Source organism: Canis lupus, chromosome 2 (genome assembly GCF_003254725.2).
Source record: "Canis lupus dingo isolate Sandy chromosome 2, ASM325472v2, whole genome shotgun sequence".
NCBI classification, from domain to species: domain Eukaryota; kingdom Metazoa; phylum Chordata; class Mammalia; order Carnivora; family Canidae; genus Canis; species Canis lupus.
In genome coordinates, this window is record NC_064244.1 from 66184687 (window position 1) to 66203856 (window position 19170).

The 19170-nt window shown below is 33.6% G+C and overlaps 1 protein-coding gene across 3 annotated transcripts in view; it reads left to right on the forward strand.

Annotated features, from left to right (window-relative positions):
- Positions 1–19170, forward strand: part of ITFG1 (integrin alpha FG-GAP repeat containing 1) — a 291396-nt gene that overhangs the window by 182748 nt on the left and 89478 nt on the right. For all 3 annotated transcript variants that reach the window (XM_025448125.3, XM_025448124.3, XM_025448123.3), the window contains exons 11-12: positions 15481–15631; positions 17872–17980. In XM_025448125.3, coding sequence (XP_025303910.1) covers positions 15481–15631; positions 17872–17980 — 260 coding nt within the window. The remainder of the gene's footprint in view (positions 1–15480; positions 15632–17871; positions 17981–19170) is intronic.

Below are 19170 nucleotides of genomic sequence, written 5' to 3' on the forward strand. Positions count from 1 at the left end.
GTCTGCTTCTTCCTCTCCCTCTGCCCCTACCACTTATGCTCTGTTTCTTGCTCTATCTCAAATAAATAAATAATCTTTAAATAAATAAATAAATAAATAAATAAATAAATAAATAAATAAATAATAAAATCTTTTATGAAATGAGTTTTGATATGTGATAGAGAATATTCCTGTGTAATTTTTTTCTTCAGAATTATCTTGATTATTCTTGTCTGTTTGTTCATCCCACATAAATTTTTAAATTATTTTTTATTTGACCAAAGAAAACTTATATTGGGCCCTTTATTGATTTGATTACATTATATTTGCTGATCAATTTGTTGGCATATTTGTGATTTGGAATCTTTTGATTCGTAATACTCATATTTTCTTTGATTATTCTGTAGTAATGTTTTGAAGATATTTTCATAAGACTCCCACACATCTTTTGTTAAACTGCCCCTTGATAGCTTAAAGATTTTGTTGTTACTATGAATGAGATTTTTCTATTAATTTTTTAATGATTATTATTGGTATGTGAAAATAGTATTGATTTTGATATATGAATCTTATTATTCACCAATCTTTCTTTATTCTTTTATTCTAATAGTTTATATATCCTGTTGGATTTTCCATTTATATAGACGTTTCATTTGAAAATAAGGGTGTTAGTTCTCTTGCTATAGAATTGTTATAACTGTCATTTCTTTTTCTGGTCTTATTGTACTGGCCAGGACTTTCATTACAATATTGAATGGTAATGGTATTTTCTGGCATCATTTATTTGTTCATGACCATACATTTTGTTTCTATTCAAAAGAGTAGTTTATTTTTTAATATGTAACAGAAACTGTCATGATTTAACAATTAAATATAAATGTAGTACGGTATTTTTATTTTACATATTCAAATTATAGAAATTTAGAAAGTACAAATAAAAAAATAAATTAAAATCACCCATAATCATCCACAGATGATCACTATTTGCATTTTGGTATATAGCAGAGTCATAATTTAGGCTTTGAAATCAGTCTAAAAATGGCAAAATTACCCTTAAAAATTCATTAAATCACCCATAAATATTTATGTATGTGTGTATTTATATATGAATTTGTGTAATCCTCCCTACACATAATGTATACTTATAAAATGAAATAGAAAATACAGGGATCCCTGGGTGGCGCAGCGGTTTGGCGCCTGCCTTTGGCCCAGGGCGCGATCCTGGAGACCCGGGATCGAATCCCACATCAGGCTCCCGGTGCATGGAGCCTGCTTCTCCCTCTGCCTATGTCTCTGCCTCTCTCTCTCTGTCTCTCTGTGACTATCATAAATAAATAAAAATTAAAAAAAAAATTTAAAAAAAAAAGAAATAGAAAATACATGTGAAAATACATTTCTCGAGCCTTTTTACCGTATTTCTGGAATTCTTGAACAACAGATTATATATAATTCTCTCAGTCTGCCAAGCATTACACATAAAGCAGAATTCAGAACATTAAATGTATGTGGATCAACTCCAATATGATATTCACTTTACTGAGTTAAGCACCTATGCTTGTGTAAGGTACAACTCCATCATATAAAATGTACCACATTTTATAAATATCTATTCTAGTATATTTACTTGCTAGTATTTTGGTTTAGGCTCATGATTAGCATTTCAGAACTGGTGCCCTTTTTAATACAAAAACAGCTAGACTGAAGAAATTTAATAGCAAAGTAGAGGCCTGAGATTCTCACTTTCCAAGAAAATACATTATTCAGTCTTAATCTTTTCAGGAGGTGGACAATTGATGTCAACTAAACAGAGGAGAATAACATATTAGTACATGCACGAGTGCATGTGGGAAATATATCAAAAGATTTTAGGAACATGAATCCAGGTAAGGGAAACTATTGGAATAACAGAAATCTGGTATATAAAACCCATGTTAACCAAGCTTTTAAAATGCTTTTTAAAATGTTCAGAGGTATTAGAAACTACCCCCCTCCTTTCTGAATAAGTGAACATCAGAAACCAAGTAGATTGCCAAAGTGAGAATGGTACCTAATTATAATTTTTCATATGCTGTAGAGTTTCTGAAGAGCAAAGGAGAAATCATGGACTGAAGGAATTTAGGCTTATGTTGCATCATAAGTAGGGTATTTAAACACATTTGCTTAGGTTTTTTCCCATAGAACATATGGTGAACTCATGGTCATTCCCACAGTAGTGCCAGATACTTCATTTTCAACAGTTTATTATTTGTTACCACCAGTCCTAACACAGGAGTCATAGTTTATTTAGTATAGTTTCTATAAATTTTCATTATCACAAGTATGTCGTTACTTGGCAGTTTTAAAGCCACTATTATCCCAAGAACAGAGGATTTTATCTTACCTTTGAGTAATGGTAAAAAGTAATTTAGGATGATGAGCCTAAGTCTTAAGTTGGGTCACTTAGGATCACTCAAGGCCAAGAAAGACCTGACTAGAAAGTTTTCAGTTTTGTAGAAGCACTAATTGTGTTACATTTGCTTTTTCTTTCAGAGCTTTAGCTAATTATCTAAATGTTTTGTCCTCTGCTTAATAAAGGGTTTAATAGGTGATTATGTATACATTCCTGATTTAATCTTATTTTAATGCATTCTCATTGATAGGACGATGCTCTTTTTTTAAAGATATGTAATTATCTTAACTCAGCATGTTATCAAGCTTTCCCAAGAAGATAAAATTGAACTTAAATGTAGTTAGTTCTTTTGTCTCATAGGTAAAATACAATAGATTTCTTACCTTTCACAAACTCATGGATATTTCAGAAAAATTGGTTTTAGAACATGGTGTAGAAAGAAAATATGGCTGGTGACAGAACAGTTTGTTTTCCTTGATTGAATTTTATTGATAAAAAAAAAAAAGAATTTTATTGATATCCCCAAATATAAATGAATATGACTGGGATTTATCTAAAAACAATATATACAGATGAATCAGTTGCCCATAGAAGTCACCTTAGTAGAATAGACATTTCTTTAATAATGTTTAAAACACTTCAGAAATTCTTCTATAAGAATTACCTGTATAGGGATTGACTTCCAATGGTATGGGATTTTATGAGGGTGATGAAAATAATCTGGAATTTGATAGTAGCAATGGTTGCATAACCTTGTGAATATACCAAAAATGGCTAAATTGAACACTTTAAAATGGTGAACTTGGGATCCCTGGGTGGCGCAGCGGTTTGGCGCCTGCCTTTGGCCCAGGGCGTGATCCTGGAGACCTGGGATCGAATCCCATGTCGGGCTCCCGGTGCATGGAGCCCGCTTCTCCCTCTGCCTGTGTCTCTGCCTCTCTTTCTCTCTCTCTCTCTGTGACTATAAATAAATAAAAATTTAAAAATAAAAAAAAAATAAAAAAATAAAATAAAATAAAATGGTGAACTTTATGGTATATGAGTTGTATATATCACAATAAAAATAAGCCCATTAAAGAGTCAGACTTCTGTAAGTCTCACTGTTTAATTACATGCTTTGATTTTGTATACATATTAACCAACCTATTTACTGACCTTAACTATAGCACTTAAGTTCACATTTACTGCTCACATTGAAGATTTACCATAGCTGAGAATGACAGAAGGCTCAACAATGTTTAAAGGCATCCCCCAAAGAGAAATCACAAAAACACTGTAAGCAATGACATTGAAATTAGTATAAAGCATCACAAGTTAGCTTACATGGAGGATGCAAGATCTGTATGTGTTCTGAGATTATTCTTTTATAAAGATGAGTTCTGTCAACTTGTCAGGCCCAGTCTTTTCTTCTGCAACAGTCCAGGACTACTCAGGGCCTTGTGAGGTATCTCACTAGGCAGCCCAGAGAGGTATTTGTCCTCAGATTCACAGTATTATTGGAGATAAAGTCCCTATTAAGCAGACTTTATCTCCACCATTTTCCTTTGCTTCTAACTTATTTGATCACTTCTAAAATAGAAGAACTTAGGAGAATCAGTGCTTAACAATAAATTAAGCTTTTAGTGTTTATTACAAAAGTGTTACTTATTAAATTTTACTTCAGTATTTATGGAGTGCCTATTGAGGCAAACTTTGAATGTTGAAATATAGTGCAAATAAGAGATAAATTTGGAAAAGGTAGGCAATAAACAAGCAAATCAAAAATAGGAAAGTGTAAGGTAGTGCTAAGATTATGCAGTGAGTTAAAATAAAGTACGTAATGTGAGAGAGTGAGTGGTGACTATAGGAAAACATTTTCTGCTTACTACAAAAATATACATTTTCACATCAAAGGAAATAAAGTAAAACATACCTAAAACCCTGCCTACTAAGAGACAGCCACCATTAGTCTTGGGTATACATCCTTCCAAAACCTGCTCTAGCCTCTTTCTGCTCATGAGTATGTGTATGAGTATGTACATGATGTTTTGTTTGTATTACAAAACAAGATCATATCATTTACTGTCTTGTGACATGCTTTTATCCCTTTATATATAATGAACAATTTTATGGCAATAATTACTACTTTTATAATATTTTAATAATTGTAAAATATTCCATTATGTTAATTTAACCAACTTTTAGTTATTGAATGCTTGCACTGTCTTATAGCATAACTTAAAAATAACCACATGCTTTGTCATATTTAGCTAAAGTTCATGTATTCAGAAAAGTCATTATTTAAAAAGATATCATTCATTTATTCATGAGAGACACAGAGAGAGAAGCAGAGACATAGGCAGAGGGAGAAGCAGGCTTCCTGTAGGGAGCCCATTGTGGAACTCGATCCCAGGACCCCCGGGATCATGACCAGAGCCGAAGGCAGACGCTCAATCACTGAGCCACCCGGGCATCCTAGAAAAGTCATTTCTAATGTTGAATGACAAGTTTCTCTCCGTCACTGGATTGTTGGGTTTTTTTGTTTTACTCTCTTACCTGCCCCGAGGACATTCCACAAGTTGGAATCTTCAACTATTGATACTTCCTACATTTCTCTACTGGGCTACTTCATTCAGATATATAGCACAAGTCATCTTAACTTCTAGGTGAATAACTCCCAGATGAGTACCTCACACTTTGTCTTCTCTATCCTATAGATATCCAACCATAATCATACCTCCCCTTCTCTTTACGTCCAACCCTTCCTCATAATTCTCTGTTTACTGCAAAGATTCTATCATGGCCCCAGTCATTTTAGCCTGTAAAGGTTAAATTACCTCTGAATGCCCTCCAAGAAGGTATAGTCCTCTTTGACAATGTGATTTCAGGCTTCGTTTCTTTTCATCATCACTGCCACCTCTTTCGATCAAGTCACTTTCTCCTTACCCTGATTTATTGTAACAGTTTCCTCAGTGATTTCTCTGTCCCTATGGGCTACCCTCTCCATTTCAATTCCATCTGCATCCTCTGATGCATAAGTATCCCCTCTCCTTTGCTTTCAAAGTCTTTTCATTCTACCCTCTTTTTCCCCATATTTTACATAAATAGGTGCAAGTCTCTCCAAACTTAAAAAAAAAAATTAAAGATTTGTGACTCAGGACAAATTTGTCACCTGCTCTGTTACCTCAAATTCATCCATAACCTATCATTTTAGCTTCAGCCCACTCCACTATACTAAACTTTTCATTTAGCCTCAGCGACTTCTAGCTGACAAATCCAGTGGACACTTCACATTCCCTCAGTCACCAGATTCTTGCCTACATTTGGTTGTTGATGATTTACTCTTAAAGCTCTGCTGGTTCTCTCTATACCCTCTCTAACTTCCTATACCATCTCTTCTGAGAACTCCCCATCTTAGCCACCTTAAGTATTGGTGTTTTTTAGGGTTTCGTTCTCAGCCCTTTGTTCTCTTCTGCATGTTCATTATCTACTTTGACCATTTTAATACTTAGAAGCTTAGGACTTCTAAATCCTTTTATCTCAACCTTATACTTGTGTTTGTTTGTGCCTGTTGGATATTCCCCTGAATGCTCTACCTATGGCACCCCAAACTGAAAGTATCCTTTCTCCCCTAAACCTGTTCTTAGTGTACTGTTTATCTCAGGTGATGGCTCACTCCATTATTCAAGTCAGAAAGGTGAAGGTTGTCCTTCATTTCCCTCTCTCTTTCCTCATTTCCCCTCTCCCGCTATCCAACTCATCACTGCATCCTACAGTATCAACAACTAAACCAGAATTATGATTAGAATAATTTCCTAATCATCTTTTTGTTCCTTTTGCATGTGTACTTTATAAGTTGTGGCATGTCCATGAATTTCTTACTCTTGAATCTGAATATCCTGTTTATACCTTTGCCCAGCTAACAAATAAAATTAGCATTATATTCCATTTTTCATAATAAAAAACACAAATATCATAATACCTGGAAGAAGATGTAGTGGCTACCAAATTTGCCAATATGCAGGACATCTTTGAATAAAGATATATTAGAACATGACAACATTTTTTCTAACCACTTACTTAACAAGAACTTGTAGCAGTCTTACATCCTATTAAGCTTTGCCTTTCACTTGGCCTTGCTCTACAAAACATGATTGTTTCCTCCTTTCATTCAAGAAGCTTTACTACCTGCCCACTGAATCTTACATCCTAGATGCTGTTTGGCGAATAAATGTATTGCTTTTACCCAGAGCTCAAGTGAACTTTATTCTGGATACCAAATTTATCACCCCTTTTGAACATCTCCAATTGTCAGTCTGTGTTACAGAAATACTTCAATAATTTTTAATATTTCAAAGGAAAGTTTTACTTTGTTATATTAGCTTAGCTGAGGATTCTACATTTACCAATAGCTGGCAGCATAGTTTCAGAGCAGCAATTTAAAAAATAGAAAAATTGTTTTATTTTCAGAAGATTCCTAATGGACGTATTTGGGTTTCTTCTTAATTTGTTTTTCTTCTGTGTGTGTAGAGCTGTCTTTCTTAAGGCTTATATGGAAAGATAGGCATATCCTCAAATTGAAGTTCGTTTCCTTCCATATGAGCGTAGGCTGATAATGAAATTGGGGAATTCAAAGGAAGAGTTAAGGACAGTCTAGAAGAGCAGAACTCACTGGAGATAGAAATGACTAAAGTGGACACACAAGCTCTAAGAGCAGCCAGGGAGAAAATCAAACTTCAAGTTAAATGATCCATCAGCTACCTTTCTTAATGAGAAATAAGACAGATGCACACAGATATTAACAACCTAGGATAAACCAAGCTTTGTCAATGGTATCAAGAAACAACAGTAACTTTATAATCTTGAAAGAGAAATTAAAACCAGCCTCAAAAGGCTGCATGCTTAAATGTATAAATACCAGCCTGTTCAGAGAAGAGGCATTTGATATGTGCATTTTACATGTTATATCTTTTAAACATTCCCCCTGGGGTTTTTAATGGGTTAACATTTTCTGCAATTCTCTTTTTTTTTTAACAGCTTTATTGAGATAGAATGTACACACCATACAATTCACCCATTCACCCATTCATACTATTCAGTGGCTTTTAGTATATTCATATAGTTGTGCATTCATCACCACAGTCAGTATTAGAACATTTTCATTACACTGGAAAGAAATCCCACTTGCCTTAGTCATCAGTCTCCAATCTCACCAGCCCTAGGAAATCACACATAAGTCTCTCTAGTTTCGCCTATTCTGGACATTTTATGTAAATACAATCAAACAATGCATGATATTCTATGATTAACTTGTTTGACTTAGTGTTATGTTTTCAGGGTTCATCCATTTGGTAGCATGTACCAGTACCTCATTTCTTTCTGCTGTTGAATATATTCCGTAGTATGGATATACCACATTTTATTCATTCATATGTGAATGAACATGAACATTCATATAAAAGCTTTTCTGGAGATGTGGTTTCATTTCTCTGAGATATACCTAGGAGTGGAATATACTTAAGAACGGAGCCATTTGAGGAACTACCAGGCTGCTTTCTAAAGCAGCTGTGCCATTTTCATTCTCACCAGCTGTTTATGAGGGTTCCAGTTTTCCCACATCCTCATCAGCATTTATCTTTCTTATTGTAGCCATCCTAATGAGTATGAAATGTTATCTCATTCTGTTTTGCTGTTTCCTAGAGGACTAATGATTTTGAGCTTCTCATGTGCTTATTGGCCACTGTGTATCTTTCTTCAGTGATTGTTCATTTAGATCCTTTGCCCACATTTAAAATTGAGTTATTTGCTTTTGTATTATTGAGATACAAGAAGTCTTTATATATTCTACATACAAGTCCCTTGTCAGATACATGATTTGCAAAAGTCATCTCTCATGCTGAGTCATCTTTTCACTTTCTTGGTGTCATTTGAAGCATAAATGTTTTTCATTTGATGATGTCAAGTTTAGTTTTTATTTTGTTGCTTGTGTTTTTGGTTTTTCTCACGAAGGAGTAACATTTTAAAAGCTTTATTGAGGTTTAAAAGCTTTATTGAGGTTTAATTGACACAAAGTAAAGTACACATCTTTAAAGTATTTACATTGATAAGTTTTTGCATATACCACCTATGCAAATATCACTACAATCAATTAAAGAGCATATACAGAACTCACAAAAGTTTCTTTTTACCCCTTGGCAATCTACCCTTCCACTCCTTCCACCCCTTTAACCCTTCCCTCATCCCACAGGCAACCACTAGTTTTCCTTTTGTCACTGTAGATTAGATTGCATTTTCTCTTATTTTATATTAATGAAGTCATGGGCTTTATGTTCTTTATGCCTGGGTTCTTTCACTCACCATTATAATACTGAGATTCATCTATACTGTTAAACATATCTTAGTTCATGGTTGCTTATGGCAGAAGAGTATTCCATTGTACAGATATATCACAGTTTGCTTATTATATCCATTTACATGTTGCTTGACATTAGGTTTTTATCAGGTTATTACAAATAATCTGCCATGATCATTCTTGTAAAAGTCATTGTATAGATGTAAGCTTTTATTTGTCTTGAGCAAATACCAAGGAATGGAATATCTGGCCTTTGGGAAGATGTGTGTTTAACTTTTTGAGAAAATGCCAAACAGTTCCAATTGGTTCACCTTTTCAGCATTGGTATGATCAGTCTTTTTAATTTTGGCTATCTTATTTGTAGTGTAGCTCTTTGTAGTGTTAATTTCAGTTCCTCTAATAACTGATGATTTTTTAAGATCTTTTCATATAATTATTTGTTTTTCATAGATCTTTGATGACGTGTCCAAATCTTTTGCCCATATTTTATTTGGGATATTTGTTTTCCTAATTGGGTTTTGAAAGTTTTTCATATACAAATCCTTTATTACTATTATTTGCAAGTATTTTTTTTCATCTCTGGCTTAACTCTTTGTACTCTGAACACTGTCTTCCACAGGGCGATAAGTGCTTAATTTTTAAAAAGTCTATCAATTTTTCTTTTATGGATTTTGATTTTTAGGGTCATATCTAAGAAATCTTTACCTAACTCAGTCACAATGAGTTATGCCTTCTAGAATTTTTTTAAAGTCCTTCAAGTCCTTCTGCATATTCATTATCTACTTTAGGTCTATGATCCATTTTAAGTTAATCTTTCTATATGGTACAAGATATGGGGGAAAAAAAGAAGGTAATTCCTTTTTTCTATTCAATTGCTTTTGAACTTTGATGAAAATCAGTTGGCCATATGTGTGTCAGTGGGTATATTTCTTCACTTTATTCTGTTCCAATGATCTGTTGTTCATCTTTGCAGAAATACTACAATTGTTTAACGGTTGTTTACTTATAATGAGTAGTAAATTCAGATAGTGTAAGTCCTCCAGCTTTATTCTTTTTCAGAGCTATTTTGGCTATTTTACATATTTGGTATTTTCTATGAATTTTAGGCTATTTGTAATTTTTGCAAAAAAAAATATTTTTAAGTCTGCAGAGATTTGGATTGGTATTATAGTAACCCTCTCCCTTTATCCATGGGGATTATGTTCCAAGACTACCAGTGGATACCTGAAACTGCTGATGTACTGAACCATATTTTTTTTCCTATATATACATAACTATGATGAAGTATAATTTCTGAATTAACCATAGTAGATTAACAATAATTAATAACAAACTAGAATTATATAATATATAACTATGATGAAGTTTAATTTCTAAAGTAAGCATAGTAGATTAACAATAATTGATAATAAAATAGAATTATAATATACTATAATAAAAGTTATGTGAATGTGATCTTTGTCTCACAAAATGTTTTATTGTACTGTACTCAACTTTCTTGTGATAATGTAAGATAATAAAATCCCTGCATGATAAGTTGAAGTGAAGTGAATGATGTAGACATTGTTATGTAGTATTAGGCTACAATTGACCTTTTAATATATGTCAGAAGTAGGGTTGTCTCCTTCTGGACCACAGTTGATTGGGAGTAACCAAAACCATTAAAAGTGAAACTGTCGATAAGGGGCTACTCCTGTACATTGCCTGTGTAAATCAATGTGGAAATAGTTGATATCTTAACAAAATTGAGTCTCTGAACCCATGAACTCTGTGTGTTTGTGTGTATGTGTCCATTTGTCTTTTTACGTGTTATAGCTTTCTTTGTACTTCTTTTGTCAGATACCTACATGTTTCATTTTTGTGATTTTATCACTGGTGCTTTTTTATTTCAATTCCTAATTGTTTGCTAATATATAGAAATACAGTTGACTTTTGTATATTAATTTTGTGTTCTGCTACCTAGCTCAACTTATTAGTTCTATACTAGGTTTTCTTCTAGATATGATAGGGTTTTCTAAATAGGTGGTCAGATAATTTATAAATAAAGACAGTTTCACTTCTTACTAATCTTAATGCTTTTTATTGTTTTTCTTGTCATTTACAATGGCTAGAACCTATAGTACACTGTTGAATGGAAGTGGTGAAAGCAGACATCCTTGCCTTGTAGAAATAAGGTTCTTAGAAGGGCAGTCTTTCAAAATTAGTATGCTGTTTGTTATAAGTTATCCGTAGATGCCCTTTGTCATGTTGAGAAAGTTCCTTCCATTCCTAGTTTGCAGAGTTTAGATCTGAAATGGATATTGGGTTTTGTCAAATATTTTTTCTGTTCTTACTGAAATGATTGTATGGATTTCCTGTTATTAATCTACCGAATCACTGATTCATTTTAAAATATTTAACCAACTTTGCATTCCTGCAACAAACCCTTAATTGGTCATAATTTTTTTTGACCACAGTTTTTATGTATCTTTTTTTATGTATCCACAGTTTTCATGTCACTTGTTCTCTGAAACATGTCCATATCAGAACCATATCCTCTTTTTGCATGGTTCTCTGGTAAATCATGAAGCAGAGACATGGTTCCAAAATGCACAAGTATCAGTGAACATTGTACTGTATAAAGCAAAATCTGAATGTACTGTTAGATTTTATTTAATTTTGTTAAAATACTTGTGACTGTGTTCATTTGGAATATTAGTCTATAGTTTTCTTGTGATGTCTGTCTAATTTTCATATAAAATTCAGTATCAGAGAATGAGTTGGGAAGCATGTCTCCATTTGTTTCTTTAGGAGTTTGTGTAGAATTGGTATTATATCTAAATATGCAGTATAGGGGATCCCTGGGTGGCTCAGCGGTTTAGTGCCTGCCTTTGGCCCAGGGTGTGATCCTGGAGTCTCGGGATCGAGTCCCACGTCGGGCTCCTGGCATGGAGCCTGCTTCTCCCTCCTCCTGTGCCTCTGTCTCTCTCTGTCTCTCTCTCTCTCTCTCTCTATCATAAATAAATAAATAAATAAATAAATAAATAAATAAATAAATAATCAGTATAATTCATAAGTGAAGCCATCCTGGGCTTGGACTTTTTCAGATTTTTTTAGAAGATATAAAACTATAATTTCAATTTCTTTACCCATTTCATCTTCAGTGCACTTTTGGTAACTTGTGAGTTCCAAGGAATTCGTTCATTTCATCTAATTTGTCAATTATATTGGTACAGAGTTTTTGTTTGGTACATTCCTTTATTATCTTTTAATACTGGTATACTATGTAGTGGTATTACCTCTCTCATTCACAATAGCTGTACTTTGTGTCTTCCCCCATTTCAGTTGGAAGTTTATCAGTTTTAAAATTTTCTTCACAAAAACCATCTTTTTGTTTCATTGATTTTCTTTATATTGTTTTTGTTTTCTACTTCATTGATTTCCTCTGTGTTTCCTTTCTTCTGCATATTTCATATTTCATTTGCTGTTCTATTTCTACTTTCTTAGGAAAGAAATTGACTGTGGTCAGTGTTTTGAGACTTTTCTCCTTTTCTAATAAAGTAGTAATAAAGCTATAAATTTGCCTCTAAATACTATTTTAGTGACATACTATAAATTCTTAATATGTTGTATCTTCATTTTCATCAAGTACTTTGTAATTTCCTTTTTGATTCCTTCATAGATTTTTATTAGTAGCACTTCATTTAATATCCAATTATATTGGAGATATTTTTTAATGTAACTGTTACTAATCTTTTTTCTATTTTCCCAGCCTTATGAGATATAACTTATATATAACATTGTATAAATTTAAGATGTACGGTGTGATGATAAACATATCATCATGCAAGTATATTGCAAAATGTTTACTGCATTAAGGTTAGTTAATATTCTTCATTTCACATAATGACCATTTTCTTATTCATGTTGTTACAGTAAGAACATTAAAGCTTTATTCTCATAACTGCTTTAAACATACATACAGTATTGTTAACTCCAGTCACCATGTTGTACATTAGATATCCTGATTATAATCATTTTACAAGTGAAAATTTGCATTCTTTAACCAGCATCTTCCATTTCCCCTACCCCTGGCAACCACTGTGCTACTCTGTTTCTATAAGTTCAGTGTTTTTAGATTATACATATAAGATTATACAGTATTTGTCTTTCTGTGTCTGGCTTATTTCATTTAGCATAATGTTCTCCAGATTCATCCATATTGTTTCAAATGTCTTTCTTATTGAAGGATGAATAATAATCCAGCATACATGCCTGTGCATGCCCCATTCTCTATTCATTCATCAGTTGATGGACATTTAGATTGTTTCCTTATTTTCCTATTGTAAATATAACTGCAGTGAATATGGGACTTCAAATATATCTTTGAAATCCTGATTTCAAGTTCCTTTCAATATATACCCAAAACGTGGAATTGCTTTATCATAATAGCTCTGTGTTTAATTTTTCTGAGGTGCCTCCATATTCCTTGCTGTGGTTGCTATACCTGTGTATACTCCCAACAGCAGTGTTGTCTTTTCCCTTTTCTGCCTTTATTTGAATTAGGTGAGGATTTTTTTATGATTCCATTTTGTCTTTTTTGTTGTTAAATTATAAACTATAAATCTTGTCATTTTAGTGGATGCATCTTAACTTACCCGTCTGTCTTCCAACAATATTGTACCACTTCATTTACAACTGAAGACACATTTTCATTTTCCCTCCTGGCCATAGTGCTCCTATTTGACATGTTCTATGTCTCCTTATGTCGTTCACATCACACTTATTTAATTATCAATTATCAATTATCTTTAAAGAGACTTCAATAATAAGAAAAAATATTTTTTATTTGCCCACATATTTAACATTTTCACTGTTCTTCATTCCTTTGTGTAAATGTAGTTTTCATTTGGTTTCATTTTCCATCAACATGATGGACTCACTTTAACATTTCTCACATTTCCATGAAGAAAAATATTGATATAAATGACTATATGATATTATAAACTTTTCCGTGAAGAACACCATAAATTTTTAAAACAAAATAAAAGGCTGGAGCAAAATGTTTGCAACATATCAATAATAACAATAGCCATATATAATAATAATAACAACAGCATATATTGAATGTATGCTGTGCAGTGTCTCAGGCACTTTACAGAACTCTTTACCATGTACTTTCTCATTTAATCCTTTCAACAGCCATTTGAATTAACATACTATTTTTGCCCTTATGTTACAAATAATGGTATCAAAGTAACAGGTAAGATGTTAATGCCCTAACAATCAGAGATGTCCTAAAAATTAATAATTTAAAAATATTCTAAGTGCCAATTCCCAGAAGAAACACAAATAGTTGATAAATACAAAAATAATCCTCAGGGGCTCCTAGGTGGCTCGGTTAAGCGTCATATTCTTGGTTTCAGCTTAGGTTGTGATCTCAGGGCTGTGAGATCAAGCCCTGTGCTTGGAGTCTGCTTGGGATTCTTTCCCTCTTCTTCTCCCTCCACCCTCTGCCCCTCCTCCCACTTACACACACACTCTATCTCTCTAATAAAAAAAGAAAATCCTTTTTTAAAAAAAAATTTTTTTTAAAGCAATGATTTAGCTGCTCTTACACTCAGGAGAATAAGATTTTAAGCTACCCAATTGGCAAACATAAAAAGCAGTGAGGCTAATGGCAAGATATGGAGAAGGATATACTCATATACTACTAGAAGTACAAATTGGTGCATTTTAGAAGTACAAATTGGTGCATTTTTTAAGCTACCCAATTGGCAAATATAAAAAGCAGTGAGGCTAATATTGGCAAGATATGGAGAAGGATATACTCATATACTACTAGAAGTACTAATTGGTACATTTGTACATTTGGCTTTAGCAAGGGACGTTTAAAATATGCATATTCTGGGCAGCCCCGGTGGCTCAGCGGTTAGCACCGCCTTCAGTCCAGGGCATGATCCTGGAGACTAGGGATTGAGTCCCACGTCAGGCTCCCTGTGTGGAGCCTGCTTCTCCCTCTGCCTTTGTCTCTGCCTTTCTCTCTCTGTCTCTCATGAATGAATGAATGAATGAATGAATGAATGAATGAATAAATAAATAAATAAATAAATAAATAAATAAATAAATAAATAAATAAAATCTTTTTTAAAAATATGCATATTCTTAGACCAGATAACTCCCAAGGGAAAATAACATTTTCCCTTGGGAAAATAACATTTATATGAGTGTGAAAATGTGATATGCTATAATGGAGAACAATTGAAGACTACCTATCAACAGCAGGGTGTTGAAACAAGTGATGGCTTAGACATATTGTGGAGTACCCCCTGAAAAAAATGCACATATGGAGAAACCAGCAATATGATGGGCTGCTCCTAGGAGATATAAACCACAACTTCTCTGAGGGAACTTTTCAGAATAGATATCAAAAGTCCTTATTCAGGTGATATCCCTTTCCCCCATGAATGCTGTCTTACTGATGTAAAGAAATAAGTTGCAGAAAAATCTGTGTAGTAGAACCCAAGGGAGGAAGAAGGGATGGACCTGGCAACTCCACATAAGAGGAGAGAGGCCAGCAACAAGGTAGCCCCTGAGAATTTTTGCCAAAGGCTCACAGAGGATAGCCAACAATTTAATTTTTTTATGACACAGTACAATTATCAATAAAATGTGGGGTTTTTTTCATATCAGTTCACTATATACTATTTCTCATCTCTTTGATTCTAGGAAATACAGCACAGCTGATACTATACAGCACTGATGTGTTATATTAACTAAATGCCTTTCCTTTATCTTACAGCAATCAGCAGGCCTTTTTACTGGAGAATGTTCCTTGTAATAATGCAAGCTGTGAGGGGGCACATCGTATGTTTAGAGTCTACTGGGAGCTCATGGACCTAAATCAAATCAGAGATGCCATGGTTGCCACCTTCTTTGACATTTATGAAGATGTGAGTTCAGAGCTCTCCTCTGTATTTGGAGTCTAATTGCCATCCACTTCGTCTCGCTTTCGCTTCACCCTGTTTGACCAGAAAATGTAGATGAGATAATGCAAGCAAATGAGTTAATTAAAGAAAGCCCCTATTAATGTTAAATGGCACAGGGAACAAATTTATTGACACTACTAGCTGATCAGTACAGTGAAATATGAAAACGCCTTTATCTCATTTTGTGCTATTTAGATTAAACCCCTAGAGATTCATGCTCTGAAGCTGGCAAGTGTGCATGTGCATCAGTAGACAAAAGCATAGCCAACAGATTCTTAATCTGTACAAGATCATAGAAGAATAAATGTGGTACTCCCTTTTAAATCTGTGAACTAGAAGTAGCATCTATTGCCAGAGATTCCTGTGACTCTGTCTTCAGTTGCCAGGTGACAAGGAAAGGCCCTCAGGGCTCTAGTTTCCTCCGTTCTAATGTGAAAAGCCAGTTTACCACTCAGAAAAATAATATATTGTGATAAAAATGTGTTAAATTCTAGAGTTAATATATCACAATATATCCTTGTAAAATAACCTGATTATTTTTAAAAATTCAAAGTCCATCAGGATATTTATGTCTCCTCCTAATCTCATTTTTGGTTTTGTTTTGTTTTGTTTAACAAGCTGATTCTCAATTATATGCATTGTCCAGGTTCTTATTTTCTTCTTTCTGCTACCAAATCTCACGTTATTTCACTTTTAATTAATAGTTAACAAGCATAAAAGTAATTAACAAAAATACTGTAAGGTAAAAGTCAAGAGGACTGAAGAGGGGCAAAGGGACAGGGAGAGAGATAATCCTATGCAAGATTCCACAGCCAGTGCAGAGCCCAATGTGGGGCTAGATCTCACAACCCTGAGATCATAACCTGAGCCAAAATCAAGAATTGGAGGCTTAACCACCTGAGCCACCCAGGAACCCCTACAAAGTTTTTAATTTCTGTACATAATCAAGTGAAATTTATATTCTGGAAAATAAACTTAATATGAAAGAATCAAATAGTATCTTTAATATAAGAAGGGTTTATACAAACTAACATAAGTCACCAGAAAGTCCCACTGGAAAAACAGAACATAATCAATTTACAGAAAAAACACATGTGGCCAGTATATTAAAAAAATATGGTAAATGATCCATATCATTAAGAATCAGTGGAATGGACTACTCTTGTGGTGAGCATAGCACAAGGTATACAGTTAATCACTTTGTTGTAGCCCTGAAACTAATGTCGTATTATATGTCAAGTATATTCAAAACAATTTTAATAAGTAAATAAAATAATCCACAACATGGAAATTTAAATGAGCATACTTTTTTTCCCCAATAAAATCAACAAAACTTCCCTCTTTTTTAGGGAAAAATAATGTTAATATGCCATGGTTATCAGGACAGATAAAAAGGTGCTCTGTTTCTCTGATGGTTGAAGACAGTTTAGTGGTCCATTTCATAGGCCTTAAAAAATTCACGCAGGAGCACTTGGGTGGCTCACTTGGTCAAGCTTCCAACTCTTGATTTTGGCTCAGGTCATGACCTGAGGGTTGTGGGAATCTGAGCTCAGTGAGGAGTAGGCCTGAGATTCCCCCTCTCCTTATGCCCCTCCCCTTACTGGCACACTCTCCCTTTCTCTAAAATAAATAAGTAAAGCTTTTTAAAAAAATAAATAAAATTAAGTAAAGCAAAAATTCTTGCAATTATGACTGAAAGAAAATATATAACAGTTACCTCCAGAGATTAAAATTACAAATTTTTTTTCTTTTCTTTTTTTTTTTGTTTTGTTTTTCATTTTGTTTATTGTTTACTATTCTGCGGGTTTAGGGTTTTGTTTTTTTTTTAAGTTTTTATGTAAATTCCAGCTAGTTAACATACAGTGTAATATTAGTTTCAGGTGTACAATTTAGTAATTCAACAATTCCTTACAACACTTGATACTTGTGACAAATGCACTCTTTAATCCCTATCATATCTTTCCCCCACCCCTCCCACTTCCGCTCTGGTAACTCATCAGTTTATTCTCTAGAGAAAAGAATCTATTTCTTGATTTGCCTCTCTCTCTCTCTCTCTCTCGTAAGGTTTTATATTTTTAATAGTATTTTTATTTTAAACATCAAGTTGAGTAAGGTTTATATTTATATGATAAACATGCAGGTATTTTCGTTATTTTTTCAGTTGCTGATTTGTTCTTAGAGCTTTTGTGTATGTTTTTTTCCAGGGAATCTTGGACATTGTAGTACTAAGTAAAGGATATACAAAGAATGATTTTGCCATCCATACACTAAAAAATAATTTTGAAGCAGATGCTTATTTTGTTAAAGTCATTGGTGAGTATTTGTTTTATATGTTTTATTATCAATTATTAACATTTAATTTTTGTATTCTATCAATGCAAATTTTCCAAAGAATAAAGAGACACTCCTACATAACCTATATATAACTCTCCAAATCAGGAAATCAACTTTGTTGCAACACTGCCATCTTCTACATAGACCCTGTTCAAATTTTTCAGCTGTCCCAATAATGATTTTTTTCTGTTCCAGAATTCTTTTTTTTTTTTTCCTGTTCCAGGATTCTATCCAGGAATTGCTACTGCATTTAGTGGTCACATCTTTGCGTACTTCTTCAATCTAGAATTCCTTTTTCAGGTCTTTATCAATTTTTTAAAATACAGGCTTCATTCTGTAGTATAACCCTGTTTCTTCTTTTTCCACTCAGATCATACATTCTCTAGAAATTTCACTGCATGGAATGGCAGAACTGATGCTCTTCACTTCTCAGTTGTTATATCAGGAAGCACATGGTGTTGACCTGTCTCACCACCATAATGTTCATCTTGACCTTCTGGTCATCTTATTGACCACCAGGTCTGTCCACCTTAAGTTCATTGTTTCCTTCTTTGTAATCGCCATCACTAAGATAGTTGTCAAAGAGTGATTCTCTATTCTCAACATTCCTTCTACATTTATTAGTTGGAATTCTACTATAAGGAAGATCTTTTACTTCTCTCCCATGTATTTATGTATTCACTTATTAGTGTAGATGGATGTATTCATATTACATTCAATAAATAAAATAATTTCTCTTAATGCTCAAGGTATTCCCAGTAGAACCAGGTAGGAGCTCCTTCAGGCTGGCTCCTGTATCTTTTTAACACTTTATCTGAGATAGAAAGATATTCCAGGTTCATCTTATACCTCCCTTGCCCTAATTTTTGAATCTGACCTCTCTCCAAGGAGCCCTGTTTCTATTTTCCTTTTGTAGTGGGTGGTATTTAAAAACCAAGTTCTAGATTCCCAGTGTGCTTGATTGTTACTGAGTTGTCATCTCCTCTGGTTTCCCTCAATAGGCAGAGCTAGGAAATATAGAAATGGCTTTATATACACAACATACAAATATACCGATCTAACTCTATGTTTGTATACAGATATTTACTTACTCTAAAACCATGAATTTATGCCATTACCTCCTTTTCTAATCCAACACAGCATTTCAAGGGTTCTTTCTAATCCTTTCT